Consider the following 15,667-nt stretch of genomic DNA (forward strand, 5'->3'; position numbering starts at 1 on the left):
CACTTGAAGAGAGAAATACGATATAACACAATCATTTGATATGAATATGTTTGGATCATACAGAAATTTGTATACACTATTAATCAATTAATTACAACTTGTTTAACATCCATCCGTAAAATGTTTGGAAATTTTTTTTCTTGATTACATATAATAAGCTTAAACTTCTTTAAAATGAATGTGAACTCAAAAGGTCAAAATTGAAGATTATTGGGGATGCAAAGCACACTGACTACAAAAACCAACCAAATAGCTTTAACCATTGATTTTCTATCACACCTGAATAAGGTTTTGTTACCCAGGGTCGTAAGGTTCAAAGAGTGTTATCCAAGGATTTGGATCATACTGCATTACATCAACCGCTCGTTCAAACTCTTCTTTTAGAACTTTAATGCTGAACTTCTCCACCACTCGACCAAGGTCATGAGATACCACAAACGGATCCTCTATACAGATTAAATGACGATCATTGCCAATTCTTCTTGTCCAGTCTTTTTCTCCCTTACTGCACAAATAGAGTCATCAAATTAAAAACATTTTTGTTTTGTAGAATTCATTTATTTTATTCCCACCTACAACTATTTAGTCCTCGGTTTATGCCAAAACCAAATATAGCATCTCTTGATCACTTGCAAATTGCAAGCCATTTTAAAAGAGTGCACTCATATTTCTCCATGCTCAGAACTTACTACAGTAAATGGGATCTATTAATAAAATAATTCATTCACCATAAGATGCAACTAATACCCAAAGATGGTATTTAAAACAAAACCAGATACATGCATCTTAACTTGTACTTATAAGTTCAAAAACCATGAAAAGATTTTATAAACCATGAAAACATCAGAATAATACATGCAGAGAAGGTTTGTCAACAGGAAGGAAGGTACTACAGAGGTGACTACTTCTCATAGCAATAATGGTTGGGCTGGTTGGGACGAAGCCAAGGATGATGGATATGATAATTTCAATAATGGCGCATCTAATAAAAGTTGACCCAGTATCTCTCCATGCCTTTGTTCAGCCTGACAAATTGTAACCAGAAATTTAAACCAGGTCAGTATTCCATCTAGGGAAACTGCTTCAAGAAAAACCGAAGCAAGGTTTATGGATCAGGTATGCAGATAGTTCTTCTCTAAGTTCATCCAAATCATTTACACGTGGTTAAAATGCAGAAAAGCAGAAAAAGGTGAACTTTTTTTTGTATATATGATTGCGAAGGTGAACTTAATCAATTAAAACAGAAAAATTCACATTCAGTCCAGCCAAGTTATACAACAGAAATAAAACAAATTAGATAGATAACAGGCCTAGAACACACCTTCCCAAGTTGTGTCAACCTATCCCTAAACTTTGGAATCACCAAAACATGAACAGGAGCCTGCGGACTGATGTCTTTGAATGCTAAGACTTTATCATCTTCATACTCGATGATTGAAGGAATTTCCTTAGCTATGATCTTGTCAAATCTGAATAGGAAGGGAAAAAAGAATCAACAACCAGTACAATGATAAATAGCAAAATCAATGTGACCCCGTTCTTCAATATCTCATAAAGAAGTTATCAGCAGAACCAATTCTGTCTAAATTTTAGCAATACAAAATTACAAATAGCTTGCTTAAATCTCAAGTTATTCCCAAAGTTATGACTTTTTTCCCTGAAACTCTTATTAAGAGGGAGATGAAATCCCAAACGGCAACAACATAATACATAACAAATTCCAGGCTAGAACTGGAATGTGAATTCAAAGCAGGGTGTTAAGGATGATACATACATGGTTGGAGCTCCACTATCAGCATTGATTGCAGCTGCCTTTGCCTCAGCCTCTTCATCATGTGTAGGACTAACACGACATAGATATCTACAAAGAGTGATTCGAAGGTATCAAGAAAGGCCAATAAAAATTCAACATATAATCTGTACAGCTCTTCTTCACTTCTCTGGCTGGCTAGACTACCAAAAAAACTACAATTAGAACCCAATTAAACCTTCTCCCTACCCCCATTTCATTGATCAGCCAATTGACAACGAAAAGAATAATAGTAATCATCAATTGAATGTCGAAATAAGAGAACTTTCCAACCAAATAAAAAGAAAAGAAAAATACCTGCGTGAGTGATTTGGTGTTAGAAAATCGATAGAGGTGGGAAAAGAAGAGAGTCGTGGTGAGGCTCTCACAATTGCAACAATCCTTCCAGTCATTGCATAATTACTGTCCAAATCAAATATCCAGAATCAATACTTTATCATTATGTCCTTAACATTAACAAAATATAAACAGATAAAAGAGTACCGAAGAAGAGAGAAAGAGGTGAAAGCAGCCATAGACTTGAGCGAAATGAAACAGCAGCCCTGAGAAGAGAAGATATGCGACGTACACAGCTAAGACAAATCGAAAATAAAAGATTAAGAACGGAAGAAGTAGAAGGAGGAAATTTACCTGGATGAAGAAGGAGAAGAAGATGAAGAACGGAAGAAGAAGGAGAAGGATTTGAAAGAATTTGGTAAGAGTTGGAAATGTCTTACAGAAATTGATCTCACGAGACCTACGCCAATTTGGTTAAAAAATATTTCTATTTAAAAATAAATTATATTATTTAAGAGTATTTTTATTTTTTATTTTAAAAATAAAATAAAAAAAATTATATATATGAATGGATTTTTTTAGTGGAATAGCTTAATTTTGTTATTAAATAAGAGAACAAATTTTCAAACAATAAGACAAATATAGAAAAGTACACAAAAAATGAAATATTCCCCAATCCTAATTAAAAGAAACCCAACCAAAATAAATGAGCTCTAAAGTTCCTTTCGAAGCATAGAAAGCAATGAAAATAGCAGTTTGTCTGAATCATCATCGTCCCTTAAGATTAAGCAGATTTTAGGGACTATCTTCAAGCAACCAACGAAATCACAGTATAATCTAGCACGTCTGTCAACCATCGGTCTCTCTGCACTGCATCAGTAACAAACAGAGGCATTTCTTCTAACTAATAAGTTGTTTCTCCTCTCCTTATTCCTTCTGTAGCTAAGAGATGTGCTACTCCGTTCCCCTGTCTCGGTGCATGTCTGAAAATACATCTTCGATAATTCTCAGTAAGTGATCTCAAATCCATAGTATATATGCACTAAATTCATATCTCTCTTACCTATTTGCTTGAAGCTTTTTCACCACTTTGAGTGCATCACCTTCAATCTCCACCTTCGGGAAACCCAAATCAAGACCCTTTTGAACTGCTTGGAAGCATGCAAGAGCCTCACAGCAAAAGTCGCAGGTATGTGATTATTTAGTATCATTCTGGATCCTAACACCAAACCATTCAAGTTTTTAACCACAATATCGGTACATGACCTATTTGTATGGTTTTAAAAAGTAACATCATAATTAATCTTTGCAAAAAGAATCTCTGACGGCCTCTATTGTTCAGTCTCCACCCTCCTAACAAGTAATTTTTGGTTGATTGCATCTAATTCTCGAATATATGAAATGATCAAATGGGTTGTGTCTTGAATTGTTCGTCTGTTCCATTCATGAATTGCTTTATTTCTTGTTGTCCATATTGCCCAAATTGCACAAGCCATAATCTTGCAATGGTAATTTAAATGATTCGAAAAAATATATGCCAATACTCTTTATATTCTAAGTTTGAGACTTCATAGGGCCATTCAATATTTAACTCATTGTCATAACCTAAAGTAGGGCTTAAAAATTTTAAGAGTATTTTAGGAATTTTAGCCTATATGAGTTCGAAATTTCATAAGGGTGGTACTCGATAATTTTTTTGACAATGGTTTTCATAAAGTTAAGTCAATTTTTGGAAATGAGTTTTAAATATTTTTAATTTTAGAAAAGGGACTGATTTGTAAAAGGGTTAAAGTTGTGAGTCTTTATGAAGAATTAAACCAATTTTTCAAAATCAACCTAAATAAACCCCCATTCCCAGTCAATTTCACGAATGCTTCTTCCCATCTCTTTAGTGTTGTCGTCGTTTGCTATTCCTCACTCTCTCAATTTGACTATTAAACTATAATACTTTGAATTCCTATCATTTCCAAGTATTAAACCTTTACAAATCTTCAAGAAATTACCCGAAAATCTCACCAATTTCATCATTTTCCTCAAGTGTGAATTTTCTTGAATTTACATCAAATCTCCATTTTTCTTCTCTCGAAGGTAACCAATCATCTACCCATTAGTTTTAAATGTTATTTAGTTCTTTAAACTTAATTTTTAGCCGTTAAATCGCATGTTTTTGATTAAAAGCCGAAAATCAAGTCTTTAATGGTGAATTTCAAGTTTGTAGATAAAAAATTGGTTTTAAAGTGTTTTTGAATTAGTTTTAATATGATTAGAAGCTTTCTAAAGTAATTTGAAGTTTCGTCAAGGATTTCTCAGATTTTAATGAATTTTCATTGTAATGGCCAAAACTTGTCGAAAAATTTAAATACCTTAAAACTCATAATTTTGTATAGTTTAAAGGTTGGGAATTGGTCGTAGATGAATATGTAGATGAATAGAATTTATTTTTTGCGAAAAGATTAAGCGTAGACTGAGTTATTCAAATTTTAAGTTTATCGTGCTAAAGGCTTTGGTTAGAAAAGAATGTAGCTTAGACTTGTGTTTGTGGTTGTTTGAGGTGAGTTATTGACTGATTGTTGACTGAATATATGTGTGGTTTGTCTTGTTGAAGTGTCAGAGTCAATAGGACTTTCAACGAGTAGAGATAAAGGCAAAAGGGAAGCATGTCTAAGCTTTTAGTTTTTCAGCAAAAGCGAATATTTCGGTGAGTGTTTTAGATCGCTGCTCGTATATGATTCATTGTGTATTCGGGAATTTAGAGGTAGCCTAAACCCCTTCTCTAAGTTCCAAGTGTAAGTGTTCTTTTACCTATGCTAAATATGTGATAAATGTCTACGAACTGTGATAAAAAGAATTATGATGTGATGAAATATGAACATGTTGTTATTACTGTTGTGACAGTAAATATAAGGGTATGTCATTTATGTCATGTGATAGTGTGTATAATATGCTATTGATATGATTGTGCGGTGAATATGTGAGGATAATTGGTAAGTAATATTTGATGACAATATGGATATTTTGGCCTTGTGACTTAAAGAGACCATTGGATATAGTTGGCATGTCATAGGATTGTGAGTACTCACGTATATGTGTTGTGATATATGGGACGCTATGGCCCAGGAACAGTTTTGGAGAGATAAGGGAATGTGAGCCAATCTCCATTCACTGGGATATGTATGCGTGGTTGTTGGAGAGCGTTAGCTATATGCTTCGCTTATGGAATATGTTTGACTCTACGAGTCTATGTGTGGTGTGTTGGAAATCCATGTATCTGATGAGTGGTGATAGAGTCCACTTTAAGTTTCATAAACTCAAGAGCTAAATTGTCATACGCTGTGACTAAATGTGTAACACCATTAACTCGTATCCATCACCGGAATAGGGCTATGAGGCATTACCGATCAATACACATCATTCACATACATAAAATATACATTTATACATTCATATATAAAACCAATCCAACAAATTCACATTGTCCCGTTTATGGCTATACGAGACCTTAAAACATGCTTAAAAGAGGTTCGAGACTATAATGATAACATTTGAAAACTTTGGGAAACTTAGAAAATTTTCATGCATACAAGGGTCACACGCCTATGTGAACAGGTCGTGTGCCTCACATGGCCACCAAACACTCCCGTGTCATAGGCCGTGTGAAAACAGTGCATACATACTGACTTGCACCATACAGCACGCCCGTGTGCCTTGGCCGTGGAAAATTTAGAGGAGTTACTGACTTGGTTCACATGGCGGACCATACGCCCATGTGCCAGCTCGTGTGTCTCACACGGCCAGTAGACAAGCCCGTGTATCTAGGCCGTGCCAAACCTATAGGGTATACTAACTTAATATCGAAGGGCTACCCCAGGGGACACACGGCCGTGTACCAAGGCCATGTGTCACACACGGTCAAGCCACACGCCCGTGTGCTCGGCCGTGTGGAGAGAAAATAGGCTTGGTTAAAGCCACATTTCTCACCCTTCTCAAGCATACCTAAAACACCACATTTCATGCTATTTCAATACATTAATAAGTAGCCAAACCATGCTATTTCATGCACCAAACTTACATTACCAATTCTATCCATTTCATCAACTCAAATCAATACTATTTGTACAATCAAACACAAACCAAACTAGCATGATTCATTCCTCATTACTCACCTATTCAATCATATACCAAAGTACATATCATACTCATCAATACAGCCTATTTCAATATGTATTTTTACTACCATTAATCACACACAAAGCTTGACTCATAAATCATTTATTAGCCATTCACTTATCAAGTCTAAAATCATGCTTTTCTTAAGTAAATACTCATCATATACCAAATGATCAAATGATCAACTTGAACCATCACCAACCATACCAAATTATGCCACTACACAAGGCAAATTACACATCAAACATAAATTATTAATAAGCCATATAAAATGGCCAAATACATCACCAAAACCTTTATAAAAAAGATTCAATCCTATACATTCCATATAACCAAGTCACAAGTGTATAAATACTGAAATCAAAAACCGGATAGTGTGATGCGATCTCCACCGACTTCCAACCCGAGCAAACGTCTGAATCACTATAAAATATAGAAAAATAACACAAAGTAAGCTATAAAGCTTAGTAAGCTCGTATGGTAATAAACTCATATTATTAAATAACTGTATTTAAAACCATTATTCAAAACATGATATAATTCATATGATTGCACCATTCTATCTCGAATTCATGCATATAGTTAATCAAGATTTTCATGAGTTTATTCATTCAAAACACATATGGTTTGAATACTTCTTATCAATTCATTTACATTTTCATATGCATAAGCAATTATATATCTAAACTTTATTCAATTCAATTACCATCGCCTTTTTTATTTTTAGCCAAGTGAATTATGTGAAATATCATCAAAAAACGGTATTTCGCACACTATGTGCCATATGTATATTTAGTTAAAACTACTATAACTCATATTTGACATATCATTCAATTCATACCTCATTATAGCCAAATAAACACATTTTGGCATGGGACATACTTATACATAAATCTTTCTCATTTCATATACACGATAAACTAAAAACTTACGAAATTACCTTCATTTGATTCTCATATAAGTTCTGTACGAACCAGTATCACTTAATTCAATTGTATTTTCCTTCTAGTCTTGAGTATGCCAGTAAAAACATTTGGAATCGTTAAGGATACTTGGAAATCACATAAAGCTCATACAATGCCATATCCCAGATATGGTCTTACATCTTATCATATATTGATGCCACTATCCTAGACAGGGTCTTACACGAAATCATATAACGATGCCAATATCCCATACATGGTCTTACACATAATCACAATACAATACCAATGTCCCAGACATAGTCTTATATGTAATCACATCTCGGTAATCCTAATGTCATGACATTTGTATTCTATATTATTCCTAAGGTTCGTATGAGACTTTCAGATGTCGTAACTTCATCGATTCTTGCTTGTATTTGCTCGTTCAACTTTCGTAGCAATTCAGTGATAATGAAACATATATAATTCAATTCAATTAAATGGTAAATAAGCATTTATAACACAACTTAAATATGTTTATTAGCATACGAACTTACCTCGTTCACTACAACGACGAATTAGGTCAACTAATCTGATACTTTGTTTTCCCCTATTCTAGATCCAAATCTCATTTTTCTCAATCTATATTATAACAAAATTTACTTATTTAATTATTAATTCATTCAATTTAACACAATTTACATATTTTGGAAAAATTACACTTTTGCCCCTATTATTTCACATTTTTGCAATCTAGTCCTTATCACATAAAATTACAATTTCATGCAATTTCATCCTACCCATGCTTAGCCGAATTCTTCTTATTGCCTTAGCAGCCCATATTTTCCAAATAATTACACTTTCAACCACATAATTTCAATAATTCACAATTTAGTCCAAAATTGACATTTTTACCAAAATTCACTTTACAAAACATGTATATCCAACAACAATAATTTATTTTCCATCATCAATTATCAAAATACTCATGCATTCAACAATGGCAACATTCAAAGACTTTAATAGTTTTGAAACCGGAGGTACGAGCTAGCTAGATTATAAGCAACGATCTCAAAAACGTAAAAATCATTAAAAACTAAGCAAAAACCACTCACCTAATTAACTTCCAATCTTGGCCGAATACTCAAGCTTTCGTGGCTGTTCAAACTTTTCATTTTCGGTGGAGAATTGAAGGAGAAAGATGATACAAATGTTTGTTTTATTATTAAACTTATTTATTTCTTAAATTACTATATTATCCTTAATTCATAGACATGTTAAACATCCATTTCATGCCCATTAATGTCCACTCAACATGTCAATGGTCTAATATCAACTAAGGACCTTTAATTTAATGTTCTATAGCTATTAGACACATTTAGCTAATAGAACTCAACTTTTGCGCTTTACGCGATTTAGTTCTTTTTACCGAACTAACCACTCAAACGGTAAAATTTCTTCATGAAATTTTCACAAAACCCTAATATCATGTTGTAAATATTAAAATAATGATAAAATAAATTTTTTAACCTTGGATTTGTGGTCCCCGAAGCCATTGTTCTGATTAACCCTAAAAACTAGCTGTTACAACTCTTCCCCTTTAGGGATTTTCGTCCCCGAAAATCTTATCAGAGAATAGATTAGTGATTTGCTTTCACTAGCCTCATCATTTTTCACACAACCTCAGATTTCTCAACTTTTCAATCTCACATGCTAAGATTCTGATTTGTTCTTTGCTATATGTCATAACAAGTTGAGTTTCTACTTCTAAAAGAGATACTATATGTAACACCCCGAACCCGAGACCGTCACCTGAGTCGAACACGAGGTGTTAACAGACTTTAAAAATTTTCCAGACACTGCCAATCTGCGTAATAGTCGCTTTAAAAATCATATCTTGAGTTCAGAAACTCGGAATCCAGTTCCGTAAATTTTCCCTGAAACTAGACTCATATGCCCATCTAAATATTTTTTTCTAGAATTTTTGGTTGGGCCAATTAGTACAGTTTATTAGTCAAAGTCTCCCATGTTACAGGGATCGACTACACTGACCTTTGCGCATTACGACTTGGATATTTCCCTGTACAGGGCTTCAATACTGATGCCGTTTGTTTCTATAGAAACTAGACTCAGAGGGGAATCTATACATATATGGCTTGACTCCTAATTATCTCTGGTTAATTTATAATGAATTTCCAAAGTCGGAACAGGAAATCCAGAAACCGTTCTGGCCCTGTCTCACGAGAACCTGAATATCTCTTAACATACTGTCCGTATGATTGTTTCGTTACTTTCCTATGAAAATAGATTCATCAAGGTTCGTTTACATAATTTATTCACTATTTAATTCCATTCCTACTATTTTTAGTGATTTTCCAAATCTACATCACTGCTGCTATCAGCATCTGCCTTTAAGGTAGACTTTACCTATTTCATGGTTTCCATGATTCAACTAGCCCTTTTTGCATAAATAGCACAATTTATGATAGTGATTAACCATTCCCATGGCCAATCCTTGTCAAGCATATCCACACCAAATGATTATAACATTATACTCAAACACATATAAGCCATTTTCGCATGGCTATCCAAAATTATACAAGTCCAAAGGGTCCATGACCCACAACAAACGGGTAGTCCTATACATGCCATTTCGAAGTTCAACCAAAATTGTACCAAAAAGGGGGGCTTTGATAGTGTGGGCGACTTCGACTTCAAAATCCCGAGTCCGATAGCTGGAGAACCAAAATCTATAAAACAGAGGATCAAAGAAACGGAGTAAGCAATTTATGCTTAGTAAGTTTTGAGCAAGGAATTCCAGCACAACAAAAGTATAGCATTCATGTAGCTAAACGGATAATTTCATATGCACAATTTTTCAATATCATACTTGCTTCACATTACCAACCCTTATGTACATACACAAAAGATCAACTTAGCCAAAGGCCGGTAGCTCGTTTATCAACTGAGCGAATACTTATTTGTAAGGGCTCAACTAAATTCAAGCACATACGAAACATACCTCAATGTTGGGATGTTTCTAGAGTATTTACTGAAATTTTTACAGCAAGATCATTCATTCCCAAATCACGTACCTTCGGAATTTAACCAGATATAGCTACTCGTTCAAATGCCTTCAGGACATAACCCGGTTATAGTAACTCGCACAATTGCCTTCGGGACTTAACCCGGATTTAGTAACTCGCACAAATGCCTTCGGGCTTAGCCCGGAATTAGTATCTCACACAAATGCCTTCGGATCTTAGTCCGGATATGGTCACTTAGCACAAAGCCTTCGGGACTTAGCCCGGACATCATTCAAATAACCATGCACATTTAACAGTAAATCATGGCACATTCGTATTTCATTTTCGTTAACAAAACTCAAACACAAGACACTTATCATTCTTGCAATTTCGGCTCAATAGCCACACACAAAGAGCATGATTTTGATTTGCTTAAAACATGATCTAATCAAATCATAATTTAAGCTCTTTTACTCAAGAACTTACCTCGGATGTTGTCGAACGATTCCGATAGCTATTCGACCACTTTTTCCTTCCCTTTATCGGATTTAGTTCCCTTTTGCTCTTGAGCTTAATTAAACAAATAAATTGATTTAATCATTTGAGCATCGAAAAGAGGAACACAAGGCACTTAGCCCATATTTATACATTAGACATTAAAGTCACATATGTACGGAATCATGAATCAAACTCAACATTTTAGTTAATTTTCCCCCTTGGCCGAATTTTCTAAGCCAAGACAAAAGCATCAATATGCTTGCCTCTAACCGAATACATGCAACACCAATCTTCTTCCTATGGCCGAATATGCATGTCTATGTTGAGGCCGATTATATACTTAATACCACACATAAATGACATACATTTGACTAACTAATGCATTCCATATTATACTCAATACGCATCCATCATTTAATCCATAACCGAAGCACCATCATGTGCAATCATATATATATATGTGCAAGAGCCGAATCCCAAATTTTGATTATAATCAAATTTAAACATATATCCAAAACATAAATCTTACCTACCATGCAATAAGCATAAATCACACTCATGGATATACCATGGCCGATACTTCCAACAACACCAAATAAAAATATACTTCATGGATCTAAGGTAGAACCAAGAGAGAAACTCATAATCATCAAGATGTAAGTAACTACCATTTTTCATCTAGATTTAGCATGAAACACAACCATCACCCTTATTAATCTCCATAGCCGAAAACCTTACTTATTCCAAAAATTCAAATCTCAACTTGGTCACGAAAATAACTTGGTATCTCACCGACACAACATCAACACCAAGCAAGAATGATGCATCCATGGCCGAGTGTCATTTCCATCACATAGCAAGATTTAGACCATGGGCTAGGTAGAACTCAAGCTAACAACTAAAACATGCATGCATCTCATGGAACATCGTCAAACATACCTTAGCCTAGTTACATGCATGGCCGAACCTCTTCAACCTTTCTTCTTCCTTCCTCCTTAAAATTTTTGGCCAAAGATGAACCAAAGGATGAGCACTTTTTTTTTTGGTTTTCTTTCTAGTTTCGGCAAAATGGGGGGGGGGAGACAACCACACACTTTTTTTTGTTTCCATCATATTCCCTTTCATTATTTTATGCCCATTCTCCTTATTTTATTTTTTTCCACCCATGATGCACCAACACAACATGTCTATGACATGTCTTGCCCATCACACTTGGTCTACCATGCTTGTCATGGCCGGCCACTACTAATTAGGGGGAAATTTGACATGCAAGTACCCCCTTTTTATTTCATGCACTAATAGGTCCTTATGCTTCTACCTATCACATTTCAAAAATGTCGCACATAAGTCCTATTGACTAAATTCACATGCAATCGACTAAATCGAAGCTTGAAATTTTCACACATTCATAATTACATATTCTAAACAATAAATATCACATTCAAACATTTCGGTGACTCGGTTAGCGGTCCCGAAACCACTTCCCGACTAGGGTCAATTTTGGGCTGTCACACTATAGATAAAAGATCTAATATGTATCATCACATCATATATAAAAGAAACAAATTATGGATCTTCTCAAGTTCTGATGGTAATTTCATACGGTCTCATTCTCTCAATAATCTCATATAGCCCTATAAATCATGAACTCAACTTCTCTTTATAGCTAAATCGAGAAATACTATTCCCACTATAATACTTTCACAAACACTCAGTTTTCTAACTAAAATTCAATGCTTTTACGTATCAAGCCCGCATATGTTTTCTGTCAATCTGAAACTGCTTTTAGACTGTCACGAATCATTTCTCCTCAGTCTTTCTAATCACATCGACTCCGTAATTTTTTTTATCAAAATTTGATTCAATACAACGGAGTTCAATAATTGCAACCATACCATACTCATACAATGCTATCTTAATACTCATTTCATAACTATTATTATACGCAATCTTATCCAATAGTAAATGTCTTTCTCAATTGCTTTCAAATTTTAAAACACAATAACGAAATGTTACCTTGTGAATCTGAATCTCTCCCTCAAATTAGCCATCTATTGAAGAATGTAATGCGATGCTAAATTGAAACCGTTTATCTAAAGCTTACTGTAGTTTTATACCAAATCACAATATAGAATTCAAGTCTCTACCCGAAATAATGGAGTCTGGCACGCTGTGATCTGAAAATCTTTGATATGTATAACTCAACTAATCTAACAAAAGAGAAATTCGTACGTACAAAGATAAAATATGCAGACTTCTTCAAACAGTCATCAATAGTTCAAATAACATCTGTCTTTTACAAAATTCATCGAAATTCTATTTCATTACTACTCAGATAGCAGCACATGCTATAATAGTTTTGAAAACACTTGATGATTAGCATTAGCTTGTTGATAGATCAGACATTTGGATACAAAGTCAGAAGTATTTCATTTTATACTCATTTACTAGTACAACTGTCTCAGATTATTGAACATCTTAATACTCCCTGATTGAACAAATAATTACCACTGTGAGCCATTTGTAACAATTGTTACATACTTTCTGGATTTTCTCGGTACACAAACTCTATTTTGAAACATCAAACAATCATCGGTTCCAAACTGAAATTCTAAATCATGAGTCAATTTATGTTGAACTCCTTTTTACTTCGCAATTTCCTGATACATTTCTGAACTCCGCAATTTAGCTGAATGCTTTACAGCTAATATTTTTCTACATCCGATTAGATCAATCGCGTATTCATCACTCGTAAAACACACAAAGGTTTCTTGCTCAAAATATCCGTGATTGTAATCATTCTTTCCTAGATGAAAATCAGTTTCTAACTCAAATCCTTTCGACGGTTCAAGCCACTTTTGTCCCAAATTCAGATCTTTCTATAACATTAAATATTTTAAACACTCTTTCAGTCAACAAATAGGTTACATTACTTACCAAACAATCAATATCACTGACTATTCAACAGGAATACCTTATCAATCATCTCCAATTCATAAATAGTAAAACTCTTTTCATACAGCTTTAACTGTATGTAACCATAAGTTATCACTATATATTCTTGTATTAGAAAACATTTCAAACCATTCAATGATGCATGACTGAAAATCATAAACTCTTTACCTGACTCAGGCTGAACCAGAACTAATGCTTCAGTTAAAAATATCTTCATCTGTTTATAACTTTATTAGCGTATATTTAAACCAAATCAAACTTCACACAAATAAGAACTTCCACAACCAAAACAACTTTAATTTACCATAACATTTATTAAATAGAACCGTTCTGATAGATATAATTCTACATTATGTCTTCTAGAATATGAATTTGTCATTTAAACCATTCATCTATTTACTCTTAGACATTAAAAAAAAATTATTTCCAGTCTTGTGGATAGATTCAAATACAAATAACTCGATTAATTCTTCAAGATCGGTCTTAGCTGTCAAATAAAAACTTTTCAAAGAAAACCTTTCTTCTTGTTGTCAAGATAACTTAGACATACAATTATCAAAATTTTCTTCAGAGTACTAATCAAAGATCTTTAAAAACTGCATAATTCAAACGTAATATAACATCCTGCTTTCAACTCATTGACATTTATCAAGATTACCTAGACATGATAACTGATATACAATTTTGAGCTTGATCTTTCATCGTTTACACTTTTGCCGATGTCAATCCTCTTTCAAGAAACTAGAAAGGATTATATAATAAAGCTATCTCATCTATTAATCATAGAAGGGTTGAACTGTACTGAAGCCACTTCCATCATCTAAAAATCATAATGCCATAATAAGACCAACGTCTGAACCGTATAAATAGGTAAAATCCCAGCGGTTAATAATACATTTTGAGCACAAAAGAAAATCAAATATGGTTTCCTCAAAAACCAATATAGAAACACAACCTCTATAATCTAATGACGGTACCACTGTACTCCCGTGATCAAAACAGAAATTATAATCATAATAGATATAGTCATCTCCGTTAGAAGAATATCTCTTGCAATTAATTACATAGAATCATAGTAAAATCGAGGTAGCGAAATCTTAAAATGTTGAGCCATACAAAATTTCTAGAAATTACAACCCATATAGAATGATAAAGATCCCGATGATATCTCAGAAAATTTCAAGAAGGAAAAACATCACTCATAAATACTGAATCAACGATAACAGAAGCAATATAACCTTCATGTATATTTAACAAAGTAATAACCAGTAGAAACAGAATACTAACATCATATAGATTTTACTGTCGACTTTCCTATCAACACAAGAGAATAGAATCCTACAGAAAGATAGAAAAATGCCGATCATAACTCAAATAGACCAACAATGCTTTTGTCTATCAGTATGTTTAACTAGTGTTCTCATACGATAAGAATTTCCTCTGAAAATATACAGTTACATATACTTTTGAAAGTAACTGTACACATAGAATGCCCAGAAGAAATCATAGTAACTGCCTGACTATAACCAGTGCACTTAGCTATCATTTCAATTCAAACATTATTCCACTGTCTAATTCTATCATCACTGATTTCACATTATCTCATTATTATCAGAAATCAATTCAGAAGAACTTCCAATTGATACGTTCTTTAGACATAATACCTAAATACTTTCGTCTCATCGAATTCAACTTCTTCTTTAACAGTGACTTTGCATATTTCGAATGGCCTTCAACACGATCCTATATCTTTTCTGTTATTGTTTTTACTTGTGGAGTCATTCTCTTATCTGATCACAGTACTATTCCTTCAATCATTAAACTCTGTAATTCCACACTTGTAAGCTTATTTAATCTATAAAATACAAATTTCATTAAAATACTTTACTTATGAGGGGGCGAGGGTTGTAAAGCCTAAAATTTTAACTATCATATAAACATGCAAATCACTCATACTATTATGAGTGACCAGTTCATTACTAATTTCACATTCTCAAAACACCTAACAATCATTTACTTATGATCACTTT

The 15,667-nt window shown here is 33.7% G+C and overlaps 1 protein-coding gene and 1 long non-coding RNA gene across 5 annotated transcripts; one reads left to right on the forward strand and one right to left on the reverse strand.

Moving 5' to 3' along the window:
- Nucleotides 1-34: 34 nt before the first annotated feature.
- On the reverse strand, nt 35-2,582 carry LOC107960009 (14 kDa zinc-binding protein). 4 transcript variants are annotated; one of them, XR_001701051.2, is made up of 7 exons: nt 2,441-2,580; nt 2,294-2,352; nt 2,108-2,212; nt 1,775-1,861; nt 1,322-1,469; nt 856-1,025; nt 35-505 (listed from the first exon to the last, which is right to left on the reverse strand). XR_001701051.2 is itself a non-coding variant. In XM_016896206.2 (7 exons), the coding sequence occupies exons 2-6, from the start codon at nt 2,323-2,325 to the stop codon at nt 909-911; spliced, it is 489 nt and encodes a 162-aa protein (XP_016751695.1). In that variant the 5' UTR covers nt 2,326-2,352; nt 2,441-2,580; the 3' UTR covers nt 35-505; nt 906-908. The 4 variants fall into 4 exon arrangements, 3 of the variants coding, with proteins under 3 accessions (XP_016751695.1, XP_016751697.1, XP_016751698.1); XM_016896206.2 differs by having other exon boundaries at nt 906-1,025; XM_016896208.2 differs by having other exon boundaries at nt 894-1,025.
- Nucleotides 2,583-2,723: 141 nt separating this feature from the next.
- On the forward strand, nt 2,724-5,009 carry LOC107960010 (uncharacterized). The gene is made up of 2 exons (XR_001701052.2): nt 2,724-3,275; nt 4,692-5,009. It is a non-coding gene; the product is annotated as an uncharacterized lncRNA (long non-coding RNA).
- Nucleotides 5,010-15,667: the final 10,658 nt, after the last annotated feature.

Source organism: Gossypium hirsutum, chromosome A05 (genome assembly GCF_007990345.1).
Source record: "Gossypium hirsutum isolate 1008001.06 chromosome A05, Gossypium_hirsutum_v2.1, whole genome shotgun sequence".
In the NCBI taxonomy this organism is placed as follows: domain Eukaryota; kingdom Viridiplantae; phylum Streptophyta; class Magnoliopsida; order Malvales; family Malvaceae; genus Gossypium; species Gossypium hirsutum.

Bases quoted from the DNA above. Each gene is read 5' to 3' on its own strand.
- LOC107960009 (XM_016896206.2), bottom strand. From the start codon at position 2,325: ATGGCTGCTTTCACCTCTTTCTCTCTTCTTCG. The intron at 1,862-2,107 runs GTATTTTTCTTT...CACTCTTTGTAG, and splicing joins ACACCAAATCACTCACGCAG to ATATCTATGTCGTGTTAGTC. The intron at 1,470-1,774 runs GTATGTATCATC...CTTCCTATTCAG, and splicing joins GATAGTGGAGCTCCAACCAT to ATTTGACAAGATCATAGCTA.